The sequence below is a fragment of the Podarcis erhardii genome, assembly GCF_964252035.2.
Source record: "Podarcis erhardii genome assembly, chromosome: 15".
NCBI lineage: Eukaryota > Metazoa > Chordata > Lepidosauria > Squamata > Lacertidae > Podarcis > Podarcis erhardii.
This window is the reverse complement of record NC_138505.1, coordinates 8619920-8637801: the sequence shown is the minus strand read 5'-3', so window position 1 is coordinate 8637801 and position 17882 is coordinate 8619920. Positions and strand designations below refer to the sequence as shown.

Genomic DNA, 17882 nt, shown 5'->3' with positions numbered 1-17882 from the left:
CGGAGTTACCTGGGTGAACCCTTTCTGTCCGGACAGCCACTCACCCGTGGCTGTCTCAATCGCTGGCAGAATCCGTCAGTGGGCGTTTCTTGAACTTCTTCCAGCAAAGAAGCTCCTTGACGCCTAGTCTCCGCCTACTCTCCCTGCGCGGAAGCCTTCTGCGCAGGGAGGGTGTGGGCAACGGAGGACCTGTGCTCTCCCCGCTGGTCTCCGGCGAGGAGTCATGGAGCCCCCTCGCCGATTCCCCCATCTGCCCCCCTTCTCCACTAGTGTTACGCTGATTTCCTTCCCCAGAAGATGGGCTGTTTCTCTCCCTCCCGGTACGCTCTCCGGAATCCCTCTGGAGCCCTCCCTCTCCCTCTGGCTCCGATGGCAGTTCCCTGACAGTGCCCTACAGTTCCCTAATAATAATAATCATCATAATCATAATCATAATAATAATTTTAAACAATTTATTATTTATACCCCGCCCATCTGGCTGGGCTTCCCCAGCCACTCTGGGCAGCTTCCAACAAAATATTAAAATACCGTAATGCATCTAACATGAAAAGCTTCCCTAAACAGGGCTGCCTTCAGATGTCTCAAAATCCTTTGGGAGAAGCCATGACTGTTTAAAGTGGCACCATAGTGCTTTAAATGTATGACACGAATGTGGCCCAACTGAGGCGACTTTTAAGTACAGGATACAACCACTTTTAAGTTGAGGTGTCCTGCTGTGCGGTCGTTTAATAAACCGCGTTCTTACTGGATCTCTTGGGCTTGTTATTTCTCTTGGTTCGGGGTTTTATTTCAAACACGTTCCCTCACCTGGGTAAACGAACAAGCGGTGTAGAAGTAAATTCTTGCCGCAATAATGACCACGCTCACACCATACATTTAAAGCGCAATGATGCAACTTTAAACACCCACAGCTTTCCCCCAAAGAATCCTGGGGACTAGCTAAGGGTGCTGAGAAGTGTTAGGAGAGCCCTCTATTTGCCCCGCAGAGCTCCAGTTCCCACGGTGGTTTAAAAGTCAGTCCCTCTTCCCAGGGAACTGTACTCTGTAGGCAGCCCTATAGAAAGTAAATTTTAGTGTTCCAACTGAACAACTTGTGGCTAGACAACCCAGGAACATCTGTAGCTTGTGAACTAGCCGGAGGTGTGATAAAGTCCTTTGCGCCACTGAGCCCACCTGTTCCTACTGGGAATGATAAATCCTTGTCAGAATACTTCATATCTCTTGGATATACACGAGTAGGCCCTGATATGTCCCCACCCTGCTTTAGAACATACTCATTTTTAAAAAAAATAATGTACCACTCTAGCGTATTCATTCAAAGTCCCAGCCCACACAGGCTCCATCAAATTCCTAGCTGATCTCTTGGTGGTCCACAGAGCAGAAGGCACCACTGACCGTGTTGGCCAAGTTTGGGGAACCCTACCCTGCAGTATCCCTGCTTGGCATACTCCTCACGGGGTCAATTTTTTTGCTTTGTTCCCCCAGAGATGACCTGCTGCTCATCCGACCTAGCAACAAGAATTACACCTACGTCGCCCAGGCTGTGAACAGGGGGGTGACCCTGGTGGGCATTTGGGACGAGAAGCACCCGGGCATGGCGGATTATATCCCTGTCCCGGTGGAGCACGCCATCGAGCCAAACCTTTCCGAGCCGCTTGCCATGGGAGACGTGGTGTGTTTCAGCACGCCTCTCGTCAACCAAGAAGGTCAGTGGGCTGGTCTCCAGCCACCGTGGCTGCCTCCTGGAAGTTAAAGAGAATCATAGAATCATAGAGTTGGAAGAGACCACAAGGGCCATTGAGTCCAACCCCCTGCCAAGCAGGAAACACCATCAGAGCACTCCTGACATATGGTTGTCAAGCCTCTGCTTAAAGACCTCCAAAGAAGGAGACTCCACCACACTCCTTGGCAGCAAATTCCACTGTCGAACAGCTCTTACTGTCAGGAAGTTCTTCCTAATGTTTAGGTGGAATCTTCTTTCTTGTAGTTTGGAACCATTGCTCCGTGTCCGCTTCTCTGGAGCAGCAGAAAACAACCTTTCTCCCTCCTCTATGTGACATCCTTTTATATATTTGAACATGGCTATCATATCACCCCTTAACCTCCTCTTCTCCAGGCTAAACATGCCCAGCTCCCTTAGCCGTTCCTCATAAGGCATCGTTTCCAGGCCTTTGACCATTTTGGTTGCCCTCCTCTGGACACGTTCCAGTTTGTCAGTGTCCTTCTTGAACTGTGGTGCCCAGAACTGGACACAGTACTCCAGGTGAGGTCTGACCAGCATTTTCCTCCTCATTTAATCCCAACACAACAACCCTGTGAGGTAGGCGAGGCTGGGAAGCAGCAACTGTTCCAGGGTTGCCCAGCGAGCTGAGAGGGGATTTGAACCCTGATCTCCCAGCTCTACTCTAACCACTACACCACACTGTCTTATTCTGAGTTGCGGCGGCAGCTCTGAAGTTGGAGCAAATGAAGAACATAACCCCTCTCCTCCCTTGCACATCCCAGTAGACTGGTATTCGCTGACCCAAGGCTAGAGTGTAAGAAGAACCCTGGTGATTCTGAACTAAGGTCCATTGACCCCAGTATCCTGTCTCCTACAGTGGTAGTTTGGATCCATTGCTCCGTGTCCGCTTCTCTGGAGCAGCAGAAAACAACCTTTCTCCCTCCTCTATGTGACATCCTTTTATATATTTGAACATGGCTATCATATCACCCCTTAACCTCCTCTTCTCCAGGCTAAACATGCCCAGCTCCCTTAGCCGTTTCTCATAAGGCATCGTTTCCAGGCCTTTGACCATTTTGGTTGCCCTCCTCTGGACACGTTCCAGTTTGTCAGTGTCCTCCTTGAACTGTGGTGCCCAGAACTGGACACAGTACTCCAGGGGAGGTCTGATCAGAGCAGAAGTTGAGGGCAGATGAAAAGAAAGCCCTTCTTCACACAAGCGCATAGCTGAACAAGGGAAGGTGCTCCCCGCAGGGTGCAGCGATGGCCGCCAACGTGGGTTGCTTCAAAAGAGTATTACACAAATATATTTACAGTGGTACCTCGGGTTATGTACTTAATTCGTTCCGGAGGTCCGTTCTTAACCTGAATCTGTTCTTAACCTGAAGCACCACTTTAGCTAATGGGGCCTCCTGCTGCCGCCGCGCCGCTGGAACACGATTTCTGTTCTCATCCTGAAGCAAAGTTCTTAACCTGAGGCACTATTTCTGAGTTAGCGGAGTGTGTAACCTGAAGCGTATGTAACCTGAAGCATATGTAACCCGAGGTACCACTGTATTATTATTTACAGCCGTACCTCGGGTTACAGACGCTTCATGTTGTGCATTTTCGGGTTGTGCACCGCGCCGAAGCAGAAAGTACCAGAAGGGGTTACTTCTGGGTTTCAGCCCTTGCTCATGCGCAGAAGCGCCGAATCGCAACCCACACGTTCACAGACGCAGCGCTGCGGATTGCGAACGTGCCTCCCACATGGATCACGTTTTCAACCTGAGCATCCACTATATTTAATGTCTATACCGCCCTATACCCGAAGGTCTCAGGGCGGTTCACATAAAATATCAAATACATAAAATCAAAACAAAACCAGCAACCCAATAAAAAAAACCCCCAAACAGCCAGCATTTTTTAGAAAGGGTATAGGATGTAGATCAAGTCAGACCTGGTTGAAAAGGAACATTTTTGCCTGGTGCCTAAAGGTGTATAATGAAGGCACCGGGCGAACTTCCCTGGGGAGAGCATTCCACAGATGGGGAGCCACTGCAGAGAAGGCCCTGTTCTTGTGTTGCCACCTGCCTGACCTCTTGCGGAGGAGGCACACGAAGAAGGGCCTCAGAAGATGATGTAGGGAGGATGAGGATACCTTCTGCCTCAACGGTCAGTAATGCTTTTAACTAGCAGTTACTGGAAACCCCAGGAAGGGATTGTGACTCTTGTGTTCAGGTCCTGCTTGCGGGGTTCCTTTTGGATCATCCGATTGGCCACTGAGAGAGCCGGGTGCTGGACTAGATTAAGGTTACCAGACGTCCCCGTTTCCCAGGATTTACACATCAGTCCCCATAGAAAATCCATTGAAGTTGGAAAGTGTCCCCGGATTCATTGAAAAAAAATCTGGTAACCTTAGACTAGATGGGCCACTGGCCTGATCCAGAAGGGTTCTTCTTGCATTCTTAAGAAAAAGGAACTGAAATTCAGCAGGAATTTGATTAATTTGTTAACCATATAATATGCCTTTTGCCGAAATGGCGATTTTTTAGTTGCTGTTTAGTTCATAGGTTTTTATAGATCGTTTCATTGATGGTTTGTTAATTATTTTACATGATTCATGCAGTCTTTGTGGTGTTATGTGGTTATTGTTATTTATTGTTTGTAAGCCACATTGCGATTCATCTGAATGAAAAGCGGCTTAGAAATAACTCAGTCAAATGGACCAGCCTTCTCCCAACTGCCAGAGCTCCGCTTAGCTGAAAGGTCTGCCCTTTGACCTGGAACTGCTTCTGACCCCATCTTCATGCATGGACCTTCATTGTAATTGCACCCACAGAACTCTTCTCTCGCTTTAACAGTCCTGGAGAATCTGGGACACTGTATTTTCTTCAGGGTGCAGGGATTGTAACTCTGCCTTAACAAACCACAGCTTGTCCACTAGCCGTTCTGAAACAACGCAGGGATCTGAAAAGAAAGCCGACCTTCAGGATCTGGCTTTTCCAAACCTTGCATTGTGGCGAGGTGTCCAAAAAATGGAAATAGTAGCGTGAAGCATGTGCATATTAGTGAAAATAACAAAAGGAGCATCTCCACCCCCATCATCCAGCCCGGACACTGAGGTCTAGCACCGAGGGCCTTCTGGCGGTTCCCTCCCTGCGAGAAGCAAAGTTGCAGGGAACCAGGCAGAGGGCCTTTTTGGTGGTGGCGCCCGCCCTGTGGAACGCCCTCCCACCAGATGTCAAAGAGAAAAACAACTATTTTACTTTTAAAAGACAACTGAAGGCGGCCCTGTTTAGGGAAGTTTTTAATGTCTGATGCTGTATTGTTTTTAATATTTGGTTGGAAGCCACCCAAATATAAAGATGGGCGGGATATAAATAAATTATTATTATTATTATTATTATTATTATTATTATTATTATTATTATTAAATTGTATTGTTTCAGGGAAAGTTGCTTTGCAAAAGAGAAGAGTACCTTAAGCAAAATTGCATACAAAATGTGTATCAGTAGGAGAAAGTAGCACTAAAATGATAGTGGATTTGCATGAGGACTTTCCCCCCCCCAATTGTGGGGAACTGAACTTCAAGACTGAAACTGAAATGGATGGATTAGCCCACCCCTGCCTGGAACCGAGCAGGGCTCCCCTTGGCTGCGTCTCAAAAGAAGCCTCATCTCATCACCCCCAGTCCTGCTCTCCCATTGCTGATTCCCACCACAGTCCTTTACTGCTTTCCCATCTATGCTTTGCAATGGGGCCAGGGCAGCCAGGCTTGGGGGGGGGGTTCCTTTTCTCACTGCTACTCTTAAAAGGCCTTGATGCATAATGGAGGCAGCCTCTGGTTCATCGGCTGCTGTTTTATGGCCGCTGTGCCTTCAGCAAAGCACCGCAAATTAAGCCTCGGTCACGTCTTCAGGACAAAAGAGTAACCCAGAGAGCATCTGCTGGAATGCCAAGCATCCCTTCTCCCCTCCTATAAAAACACCCACCCACCCTGGACTCTCTCTCTGTCTCTCTTGTCTCTCTCTCCCTCCTCGGTGACCCTCAAAACGGCCCCATGCAAACTTCGGAAGGGGCTGCTTTCAATGAAGAAACACAAGCTGCATTCTTTGCGACGTTATGCGTAAAATGGCTTAAATATAAAGCACCCTTCAGTCCCGTGAGTTTGTCCACAATCTGAAGGAGAAGGAGAAATCTGCCTGAACCCATCTCTGACAACCCAGTACTTATCGAGATACAGTGGTACCTCGGGTTAAGAAATTAATCCGTTCCGGAGGTCCGTTCTTAACCTGAAACTGTTCTTGGAACCTGAAACACCACTTTAGCTAATGGGGCCTCCCGCTGCCGCCACGCCACCACCATGCGATTTCTGTTCTCATCCTGAAGCAAAGTTCTTAACCCGAGGTACTATTTCTAGATTAGTGGAGCCTGTAACCTGAAGCGTCTGTAACCCAAGGTATCAGTGTCAAGACAGTCCTTCCAGTGGTGGCTTCAACCATGGAAAGCCATGTGTGACGGGATCCGACATGAGGAAGCCAAGAGAATAATTGTGATGCCCGGGACTGGTCTATCAGGGCTCCTTGTCAGTAGCAAGTGATCCAGGGATCCTAGCTTCCGGCACAGAGTAACTTGTCAGTTTGCATCTTCCTTTTAGCACTGTATTTGGTGGTGGTGAGAAACATTGCCCTATCAATTAACGCATGGTGGTTTCATCCATCTTTCCTATAATAGAACACATTTTTTACATCCCATGGATTGGGAAATTAAAGCGATTGTAGCTCATTTGATGGCAGCTGTCTTCGCTTTTATCCGCTGTGTAAAATATTAGAGGACTGCTTACTTGCATTTTAGTCGGTAGAGCATGAGACTCTTAATCTCAGGGACACGGGTTCAAGCCCCACGCTGAGAGAAAGATCCCTGCATTGCAGGGTTTAGACTAGACGCTTGTGGCCCCTTCCAACTCCACAATTCCTCCGGGCCATTAACACCATTTGCTTTTGAAACAAAATGAAGACTCGACCATCCCAGAGTAAATTAAATACAGTGCTCAGCGCAGAACTGTTCCCTGAGAAACAGTGTTCGAGTTTCTTTTCCTCTTCCCTCCCAGTTCTTTTTTCCTTTGGTGTCATGGCTTTTAGTTTGTATGCCCCAGTCATACAAAGAAGTGTTTTCCTTGAGAGAGTAAAAGTTATTTAATTTGACCTATCTCGTGTCCATCTTCCACTGTCTCCGCTCGCTGCTTCATATTCTGCCTCGTGTTTTTATTTCTTTCTGGGATGGATGAATAAAAAAATAAAGCAGGTTTGTAGGTTTGCAAGAAGTTTTGTGAGGTGAATAATTTGAATTATTTCAAAATTGGATAAAGAGGAGGATTGTTAGTTAAGATAATTAAAGGCAATATGAATTTATTAAATGCAGAAGAAGTGATAAAAATGGTGGATCATCAGAGGTGCTGATGGAAGTCCAAAAGGATTGTATAAGTTTTGTGGTATCTATGATAATAGATTGTATAAGTTTTGTGGTATCTATGATAATTAATATGTTCAAAAATTAATATAAAATTATTTTAACAAATAAAAATAAAGCATTAGCTTGGAGCCCTGACCAACTGGGCCAACATACCTTATTCTTCTCACAGAATCCTTGAACGCAGATGCAACAGCATTTTTTTTCCTTTCTTTAGGGGAACCCGGGACATGGCAAATCACTCCAAGCGACCTCCTTGAGATGGACACGCTGAGCGGAGCGGCCTTCGCAAAGCACGCTGGGAAGGCCACCATCTTCCACGATATCCCAGGGATAGTGAAAACTTACCGAGAGGTAAGAACCAGAAAAACAAGGGAGCGCCATCACACAGGCATCATGGGAGTTATTTCTAGCCAAGAGAGTAAGCGTGGGAAGAGGGAACAGAGTCATTTCAGGGAATAAAAGACCTTTTCGGAGCATGGACTTAAAAACTGAGAAGCCATTGATTTGCCACTCGAGCTGATTTGACAACATGCACTGCCCAACTGCTGCTTTTTAAAAATCAAAGTTAGGCAGAGTTAGGCCCAAGCCACCCCACCTTGCTTGGGCAGTGAAGTCCCGCTAGCAAACAGCCGCTTCGGAAACCCTCCTGCAGTCACCATTTTGCTCTTTCCAGGTTGTCATCGGGGGCTCCTCCAGACTCAGCCTTCACCTTGGTCCCAAACAGTACCTGACCAACACTCCAAACTCCTCCGAGTTCCGGGTTTTCGTCAGCACAAGCGGCACTAAAACAACCCTCCGAGGTAGGGCGGAAGGCGCAGCCGCTTCACCCCCACCCACTGTTAATGGGGCGCACGCTGGGAAGGGCAAATGCCCAGTCTAAGTAGAAAAATGAATCTGTCCACCCTGGCTGGATTAGAGGTGACGTTGCGAGGAGAAGCCGCGTGTCCCCTCAGCCACCACTCATTCTCGCTTTTGAAAGTGCCGGTTTCTTCCCTCTTTAAGGGGAGGTTTGCTGGGTGCCCAGAGGAATGTCCTGTTACAGGATAAGCAAATTCCTCCAACAGCAGAGGGGGACACACAACCATTGCGGCCAGCAGCGGTTGGTACCATGAACCCCCATGGTGTTGTCTCATCCTGTGTTGAAGCTGTCCAGCCGTTTCTCCTTGTGGAAGCAACTCCCGTAGTCTTAACTGCGCGCTGTGTGGAAAGGATCTTGCTTTTGTCTTTCCTGATCTTCCAGCATTCAGCTTCATTGGACGGCCCCCGAATTCTAGTATGATGAGGGAGAAAAGCTTTTCTAGCTAATTACAATTTTGTACGCCTCTTCCTCTCTTGGGGATCCCCCTCCCGCTTCAGAACGTAGCAAAGGTATGGCTTGTCCTCCATTTCCAGTACTGCTTAGGCAATAAAAGAAAGAGCAGATCTCCCCTTTCCAATTTTTAGGTTTTTGCTTCCTTCAGTTGGGCTCATCCTCATCAAGTCTGGTTTCATGCCAAATTGTGCATGGTTCCAGCTTCTATTTCCTGACCACCACCAGCCTGAGGACAGTTCACAGGGCATCATGTCCCTTTATTCCATCATCACACCCTTGTCTCCTTTTATCCCTTCAGGTCCTTGCAGTTCCATCCAGCTTCGTGCCATCACAGACCTGCTTTCCCCAGAATCTCACCTGACCTGTCAGGTGGAGTTCAGCATGATTTTCCCAGACATCCCAGCGCAGAGGATCTTTCATGCCCAGGCTGCGTTCTATACTGATAAAGGTAGCGGAGGAAGCGTCAGAGGCACGGCATCTCCTCTGGCAGTAACCCGGCCAGTGTTTTTATCTCGCCATTTAAAATCTTTTCAGCTTTAACAACCTTGCACACATCCACCCCTGTCCCATAAGCTCTAACAGCGAGGTGAGGAAGCTGCAGCCTTCGAGATGCTCCCATCATCCCCAGCAGGCGTGGCCAGTGATCAGGGGTTATGATGATGGCAGCTGGAGTCCTGCAGCATCTGGTGGAGCAAAGATTCCCTACCCCACTGTAAAGTCAATCAGTATTATTCCCCTCCCCCCCATATTTCAGATGTCATGGGAGACTGAGAGTTACTTACCGTATTTTTCGCTCCATAAGACACACTTTTTTCCTCCTAAAAAGTAAGGGGAAATGTGTGTGCGTCTTATGGAGTGAATGCAGGCTGCGCGGCCAGCACAGCAAGAGGGAGAGCTGTGCAGTGCCTCTTGTTGCACTGCCTTCCCAGTGAAGCAGGATGAGGGACGGAAGGGAGCCCTTACGGAGCCCCTTCTGTCCCTCATTCTGCTTCGCTGGGAAGCCAGCAGAGCAAGAGCTGCTACGCAGCTATCGCTCTTGCTCTGCTGGCTGCGCAGCTTGCTCTGGCTTTTCAGGGAGGTGGGAGAAGGCATGGAGGGCAGCCTGTCAGTCCCTTCTCCCACCTCCCAGAAAAGCCAGCAAGAGCCGCTCTATCTTTAAAGAGCCGCGCCGAGCGAGCGTGTCTGCGGCTCTTGCTGGCTTTTCTTGTTTTCCTCCTCTAAAAACTAGGTGCGTCTTATGGTCAGGTGCGTCTTATAGAGCGAAAGATACCGTGCCCAGGGCCCTGTAGTGAGAATTTATGCCCCAGATTTGCACCAGGGACTTCCCAATCCTAGCTCACTACCATCGCCTCTAACTCTGTTTTGCCCATAGGAATTTATCATAAGTTAAAAACATTCTCAGGCATACTATAGCTTAGTGCTCTGCATGTGCTTGGCATGTAGAAGGTCATAGATTCAATCCTTAATGGCACCTCTAGGTAGGACTGGGAAAGAACCCCTGTCTGAAGTAGCCTGACTCAGTATGACAGCTTACTGATTTCCTACTTAAATTAGCCCTGTATTTAGAACATTGAGGACTGGAACCTTAGAAGGGCCACAGCCCAGAACATTTGCAGAAAGTCCCAAATTCAGTCCCCAGCTTCTCCAAGAAGGGCTGTGAGTGTTCCCCATCTGAAAACCTGGAGAACTGCGGCTATTCAGTGTAGACTAGTGGGGGGAGAGGGACCTGTAGTGTTCCAAATGTTGCTGAACTACAACTCCCATCACCCCTGGCCACTGAGTCAATCTTGCAGGGGCTGATGGGAATCGTAGTTCAGACCAAGGTTCCCCATGCCTGGTGTAGACAATGCTGAGCGAGGTGGACCAGCATCCTGAGTCAGTACAGGGCAGCTCCCTATCTGGTTTCCCTCTTCCCAAACTCAAGGTCTCTACGCCTGCATCATCACTGTGAAAGACCAGCCGGAAGCCGACCTGCTGGCCCTGAGCACTGCTGGGGGCTCGGTGCACGTGACGGCCTCCCTCCTCAGCGATCAGAGCCCAGAGGGGACACAGAGGCTCTCGGTGCCCTTTCTGCCTGCCTTTTACATGAACCAGTCCGAAGTGGTCTTCAGCAGCACAGAGCTGAGCAGGGAAATCGTGGTGCTGGGGGCAAGGCGAGTGACTGAAGAAACAGAGGCAAGTCAAAGGCTCAGGATGTGGCTGCCACATAAAAGCCCTGCTCCAGATAACTGCAGCATTGGCTTCTGAGATCTCTGAGACGTGCAGGAGAGGCTCTTCCATAGACTGCAGCCATCTCCTGGGTGTATAAGGGATGCTTATAGCATTGGTCCATGCTACAACCAGCCTTTGAATACGGGGTCCATTTCGGGATAATAAGGTTCCCCACGCCTGGTCTACGTGTGACGTTGTGAAGAGCAAGGAGTTGCATGCATCATTTCAATCATCTCAGGCCCTACGAGCCAACAGGAAATTGCCCAGTTAACCCTGACCCATTACAGGGCCTTCTTACTGGTGGCTCCCCCTTTACACAATGCCCTCCCTGGTGTGGCATGTCAATCTACCTCACTTTTTAACGTTCAAAACACTCCTGTTTACCTAGGCATCTGGTGGCTGAAATACACTTTTCCCGGCAACCTTGAAATCAATAGTTGGGAGTTTATGTGACCCTTTCAAAACATTTCTAGATGTTCTTAATTCTGTTTAAAGGGTGTTTTATATTTAATTCTGTTTGCCGCCATGCGCTCCTTGGGGAGGAAGCGGCAGGATAGAAATTGGGAAGGTGGATTCAACCTGTAGCAGTGATATATGGGCTGGTATCCAGCTAAGTTCTACCCGGAGCAAACATTATTTAATTGAATGGGCTTAAGTTAGTCACACTGATCAGTTTCTATGGCTCTACTCTGAGTAGGGCTGACACTGGATACAAGCCATTGGTTTGGGAGCATGTACACCTTATTTGAAGCAACAGGAGGCTGGTCATTCCTGGACTATTAAGGAAACAAACCTGTTGCTCAGTGGCGGCAATTGTGTAGAGCTTGCAATTAAAGACTTCTCAGGGCACCTTAGAGACAAGCAGATCCATCCCAGCTTTGATTTTTCAGTAGACAAGCAGTATTGTAATAACCTGCTCCACTGAGGGAGAATGCAAGATATGCAGAGACAGCTTGCCAAGTGAGAACAAAGGTCCTTGTGGCTGCTTAAGGCAGATCTAGTCCACAAAAGCTGATCCTGCCTAGATCCTGGTCTGTCTCTTAAGGTGCCACAAGCCACTGTTGTTGCTGTGACACAGCAGCAGACCCCTTTGGATTGCAGCTGTTATTTTCCTAACGACTCAACTTTCCCTCCGTCCTTCCTGCCAAGGCCCAGCCCAGCTCCCCGGTGATCCAAGTGGGACGCCCCTTCCATCTGGTGGACATGCCCGGGCTTGTCGTCTTCCCAGTCAGCGTGGTCAACCTCACATCCCTCCAGCAGATGGCAGCACCCGTCTTTGTCAACCTCTCCTGCACTCTTACAGGCCAGAGGGCTGCCGTGTTAATGCGGGCACTGCCAGGCAGGCACCTGTTTGGTAAGGACCATAGCCGTCAAGCCAAGAACGGAGGCCTGTGCCTTCATCTGGACGGCCACAGGGGATAACATCCTGCACCAGCCCAGAGCAGACAGGTCTTGTCTCTCCTCCTAGATCAGTGTGCTGAAGCAGGCCTTGTCAAGCAGCTTGTGGGCTCCTACCAGGTCCTCCTCTTCACCATCTTCGCTGTTTTAGCATCCACCATGGTCATCTTTCTCAGTAAGTGGATTTGCAAAGGCAGGCACAATCTACCCCGGAGGAACCAGGCCTTTCTGAAAGAGCAAGTGGGGAACCAGCAAGCCCACATGCTGTGCCCTTCAGCCCCAACCCTTCTCTCCCCCGCCCCCTGCCCTTGCAGGAATACTGGCCTGCCTCAAAGCTGGATGGGAAGGATTGCAGAGATACACACACAAGGGAAAGCAAAGACATGCTAAGGTGGTTGTGGGCTCTCTTCCTTGGAGGTTTTTAAGCAGAGGCTGGATGGCCATCGGTCATGAATACTTCTAGTTAAAACAAAAAATTCCTTCCAGTAGCACCTTAAAGACCAACTAAGTTAGTTCTAGGTATTAGTATCTAAGTTAGTTGGTCTTTAAGGTGCTACTGGAAGGAATTTTTTGTTTTGACTATGGCAGACCAACATGGCTACCTATCTGTAACTTCTAGTTAAGTGTCCTGCATGGCCGGGGATTGGACTGGACGAGCCTCGGAGTGCCTTGCAACACTGATTCTAGGACTCTGTGCTAGTGACCATCTTTATATGCATTTATTCGCTTGAACTCCCATGCTTCAAGTGGAATAGCCCGCAAACCATAAGCGGAGTCAGCTAAATTATGTGAAGGGTGTTGCTGCCAGTGGTTCAGAAAAGGGCAAGGGTGGAACTAACCTTGACGTGATGCTTTGACCCCCACAGCCTACAATGCCTTCCTGAGCAGAGTACAGGCAGTCCCTGTTGTGTACGTTCCCACATCAGGCATGGTACAGACAGGTGAGTTAAAAGGAAGGAGTTGCATGCCCCCAATACTTCCTGCATTCATTATCAAATGATGTTTATTCGAAAGTATGTTTAGGGTGTGGTGGGGCGACCTTTGGAATTATTTTGGGTGGTTAGGTCACCAGAATGTGGACTCTGGACAAAACATTTCCAGAGTCCGCCCTCGCATTGCCTGGCTTATCAGACCTCTGATTTGTCATCTTTGGGTTTTTTGGTCCTGCTGCGCAACCACCCAGAGGGTTCTCTTGCAGCAATCAACATGGCATTTCACAACATGGTATTCAATCAGCCACACACAGCAGCTGGATAGTCTTCCAACTGGCAAACCATTTCTGAGCATTATCTATAGGTAGCTTCAAACAGCTCTTTCTCTTCCCACCCATTTTATTTCCAGGGTACCTCTCCTCTCCACCCAGCATGCAAAATCACTATTCCAGTGTCAGGAACAGGACTCAGGCCTGGCTTTGGAGCGTTCGAAGATGACCATCGCTGGACACGGAGGCACCTATAAGCCATGTGTTAAAAAGTAAACTGGTGGAAACTTGTGGCAGCTGTCTTCATTAAATAGGAAGGGCAGGCATGGTTAGAAGAACTTGGAAAAGAACATGGCAATCTGTTCTAAAGACCCTTTGGCCTTTTCACTTGGGACAGAAGCCCCTTTCAGGCAGTGGAATGCACAGAAGTTGCTTTGTTGCATATCTGCTATGTGCTGCCCATTTCCACATTTTACAACAAGGTAAAGCTATTAATCTGTTCTATTTTAACCCTGTAGCTAGATCCAGAGAATCTCAGGCAGCCACACTGGCTCAGCTCATTTGGACTCAGCAACCAACTCTCAGCCCCCAACACATGCACACACTACAGAAAACAAGATTCTGTCTTTATATCCAAAATTTATTGAGTCAGATGGGTGAGGCTACAAGGACAGTGCGAAAGCCATCTTTTGCTCTCCTTATTCCAGAGGCAGCAGCAACAGCTGAAATCCTCAAGAGCCACACAGTTGCAGCTCACATCTCACTTGTGTCGGGACTCCCACCGTCCATGCTCTTGAGATCCTCCGCACCGGAGCCGACGACTGTGCACATAGCCCCACCCATCCTGGACAAACATCTGCTTAATTTAGTGCTGCTTTCGCCTGAAGGAGCATCCTGCAAACAGGGTAGCGTGGAAGGCCACACAGTGAACAAAAAGAAAAGAAAACACAGCAGCTCTTATTACACGTGACTTCTCGACCTCCTGAGCACAGCATCCGGGAGAGTTGAAATTCATCATGGCTCGTTTAAACAAAGTCTTAAAGAAGGCTACTCCAATTATGTCACACGATTAAAAGCAAAAAACAGAGCCACCCTTCACTCCCCTAAGATTCTATCCGTAATACCCAAAATCTTAATTACTGGAAGCATGTCCCCACACCCAAAGTGGTCGCTGCAGAAAGTGATAGCTCCAGATCTTCCCTTTTGTTACCTGAACCCCAGTGTGTTTTGTTACAAAGCCTGACATAATATTTACCCAACTTGTGAATTTTAAAAGCAAAAGAAAACCGGCATAGTGCCTTAGGGCACCCATTTCCAGATTCCACCTGCTCTAAGCAGCTTTAACCATCCATCTCTACAGAAGAGAGGGGGGAAAGGTTACATAATAACAGGGAAGGGGTGCAATTAAACACACACTGCTTAAATGCCGCAATAGAAAATGGCAAAGGAACAGAGGAGATAAGGCAGAAGTGATTTGCTCTAAGAGCAGGTCTTTAAAAACAGCCAATTAAGCTCCCTGCTTACCTTCTGTCAACCTTGCCTTTCCCCCAGTGGGCTGGCACAGCACAGTTGAACAGCCGACACACAGAACCACTGTTTGAGCGTGACTGAACACAGTGGTGATTTTGTAGCAACCTGAGAGAGGGAAAAGAAAAAACATCACTTTGGATCCACTTCAAAGAAATGGAAGAGGGAGCCTCTCTAAAATGTATAATGCCTAGAAAATTGGGAAATGTAACCCAAAAAAAAGTGCTAAATGGGATAAATGCTAGAATTCTGTTTCAACCTTGGAGACAAACCTACACCACCCCATCTCCTTTTAATCACCTGTATTGCTTCAAATCCTTTATATGGGCTAAAACTGCAAGATGCAGTTAAACCTGTGATTTGTTTGCTCCATATCCCAATTTTTCTATTTGTACATAACCAAAACACCTTAGCTTAAGTAAGGTCTTTACCAACTATTTGGGAAGGCCATAGTTCAGTGGACAGAACATCTGCTTCATGTGCAGCATGTGCCAGGTTCAAATCCTGGCATCTCCAGGAAAGGCTGGGAATGTCCCCTGCCTGCAACCTTGGAGAGCCGCTGCCAGTCAGTGTTGACAACACCAAGCTAGATGGACCAATAATATGACTCGATGTAAGGCAGATGTTCCTGAAGAGGGAAAGGGGGAAGCCCAGCCCAACCTCAGTGCCACCAGCATAAAGGCCATGACTTTCTTTACTTGCCTGTCAAATCACACACGTGGGTATAGCCTTTCCAAGGCCAGGTATTTTACCACAGGAGCAACGATTTCCGAGGTAACGGTATTTCTTCTTCTGTAACCCCAAGACAAGAGGCCTCATTTCCTACACAGACACCTTCTGCCAGTTCACATGCCTGAGCAAATGGCGAAGGTTTCCCCCCTCCCCATATGAGCTCCCAGCAATGCAAAGCAGCGAACTACAATGGAGTGAGAAAAAATGTAGAACTATGTGACTGACAGCATACATGATCCAGCCCCTTGCCCAAAACAAGTACAGTGGTATCTCGGTTTTCGAACGCCTCCCTAGTTGAATGTTTCAGAAGTCAAACGCCAAAAACCTGGAAATGCATCTCGGAAGTCAAATAGGAAACACAGCTTCAGTTTTGAGGCTTCCGTTTTGAGTTTTCGAACACTTCGGAACTCAAACGGACTTCCGGAATGGATTACGTTCGAAAACAGAGGTACCACTGTATATACGAGTTGCAGGACAAAAAAACACGACCAGCCTCGTTTTAACACACTACTCCTCCCTACCTGGACATTTCACATCCATGAAGTAAGAGTTGGGACTCTGGACCAGGCGCTTCTTCTTATGTTTCCTCTTCTCCTCCTCAGGGGAGGGATGCAAGAGATCCTTTGCGAGCTGCAGAGAATGCCCATAAACCAAGGACTTTAGAATGAAGAACAAACCTCTCAATCCCCCAACACGTTTAACTCCCAAACCGCTAACAAAGTACTCGTGTACATATTCATGTTAAGTAGCTAGTGACTCGGTTAGGAAAACCTGGTTGAGGGGGGTCCATGCCTACCAGATCTTAAAAAAAAGTAACACTGATCCCTTAACCCCCTTCCTCAAAACCCCCCTTTTCCATGAAGCACAGTCTTTTATTGTTGGTTAATTTATTCATTTTATACCCCACCCTTCCAAAGTAGTTCAGGGCTGAACACAAGTGAGAAAAACATCTTTAAGAACAATTCCAGCGCAGATGCAGACTGGGGAAGATCGCCGTTTAAAAGGTCTGCTGAAAGAGAAAACTTTTCAGGATGCACTCATAAGTCAAATAAAGGAAAGAACTCCAAAGGCCCAAATACTATATTTTAAGATCCTCTGGTAGTTTTCAAGTGCCATGAACGCTTATAGCATACAAACAACAACTATGTTTATTATGTGGGTGAGGAACCAGTGACCCTCCATCTGTTGGAACTCCCATAACCCCAAACCATGAGCAGTGCTTTGCTGGCATGGAGGACAACCACCTCTAGACGGCTAGTTTAGCAGTTGTTGTTGCTCAAGCCCCCAGTTCAAATATGATCAAGTGGCCTCCAAGAACCCCTGCAACTGAGGGCACGGGCCAACAATGCCCCCTGCCTATTAACCAACCAGGACTGTTGCAAGATTTCACGGAAGTATAGTGTCCACAAACTTGCTTTGTTTTTGAAATCTCCAAAGCCATAAATATGTTATCTAAATAGACATGGATTAACTTTGCAACGTAGAGAGCTATTGTGGTGTATGGTCAGTGTCAGGCTAGGACCTGGGAGAGACCTGAGTTCAAATCCCTGAATCGTGAAGCTCACACAATGCCTCTCAGCCTAACCTACCTCGTAGGGTTGTTGTGGGGCATTAAAAAAAAAAATGGGGGGGGGGGGAATCATGTACGCCACCTTGAGCTCCTTGGAGAATAAGGCAGGATACAAATGCTACATACGTAAATACATATACATATATACATACACGCCCGCACACATACATACCGACTAAAATAGGCTCACTTTTAAACAAAATAACGCAGCGAGACCAGATGACCCTCAGCTGGGGAAAGTGGTTTCGCTGGCACCCGCCTCCCAGGCTGCTCTGCTCCTCCTTTCCCTTCAAAATCAAGTTACTATTCATCTAAATCTCTTATTAACGGAGAACATTTTTAAAAAGCGGAGGGAGGGGAGGAGTCAGAGAAGTAAATATCTCCCCTCCCTCCCCAGGCCGCCATTTTGAGCCTCCCATCCCGGACCAGGGAGGTGTGAGGGAAGGGAAGGGAGGGCGATGGGGCGCCTGGAGAGGGATAAAAGCCCAAGGCGACGACCACGAGCGACCCCCTTTCCCCAGCCGAGGAGGCCGAGCCGGGGAGGGACGGGGCACCAAGGCCTCGCCGCTCCGCAGGCGCCCAGACCCAGCAAAGGACTCACAGGCATGTTCGCGTGGAGGCAGCTACGGCCGAAAAGGAGCCAGACCGGAAAGAGAGGGCGCTATATCCGCTCCGGGGTTTCCTCGCACGGGCGGAAGCCGAGCCAAAAAGGGGGCGTGGCCACCTCGACCTTCCACCCAGCCTGCGCTCTCTT

At 48.2% G+C, this 17882-nt stretch overlaps 2 protein-coding genes across 2 annotated transcripts in view; one reads left to right on the top strand and one right to left on the bottom strand.

Moving 5' to 3' along the window:
- Nucleotides 1-13590, top strand: part of NUP210L (nucleoporin 210 like) — a 53045-nt gene extending 39455 nt beyond the window's left edge. Inside the window, exons 32-40 of the mRNA XM_081840811.1 lie at nucleotides 1486-1706; nucleotides 7392-7528; nucleotides 7851-7977; nucleotides 8788-8937; nucleotides 10414-10664; nucleotides 11850-12054; nucleotides 12169-12273; nucleotides 12965-13039; nucleotides 13440-13590. Coding sequence (XP_081696937.1) covers nucleotides 1486-1706; nucleotides 7392-7528; nucleotides 7851-7977; nucleotides 8788-8937; nucleotides 10414-10664; nucleotides 11850-12054; nucleotides 12169-12273; nucleotides 12965-13039; nucleotides 13440-13528 — 1360 coding nt within the window. The 3' untranslated portion in view covers nucleotides 13529-13590. The remainder of the gene's footprint in view (nucleotides 1-1485; nucleotides 1707-7391; nucleotides 7529-7850; nucleotides 7978-8787; nucleotides 8938-10413; nucleotides 10665-11849; nucleotides 12055-12168; nucleotides 12274-12964; nucleotides 13040-13439) is intronic.
- A 328-nt stretch (nucleotides 13591-13918) lies between these two features.
- RPS27 (ribosomal protein S27) lies at nucleotides 13919-17882 on the bottom strand. Its single transcript, XM_081841508.1, has 4 exons — nucleotides 17730-17882; nucleotides 16080-16188; nucleotides 14824-14934; nucleotides 13919-14193 (listed from the first exon to the last, which is right to left on the bottom strand). Exons 1-4 carry the CDS (start codon nucleotides 17733-17735, stop codon nucleotides 14165-14167), a joined length of 255 nt encoding a protein of 84 aa, XP_081697634.1. The 5' UTR covers nucleotides 17736-17882; the 3' UTR covers nucleotides 13919-14164.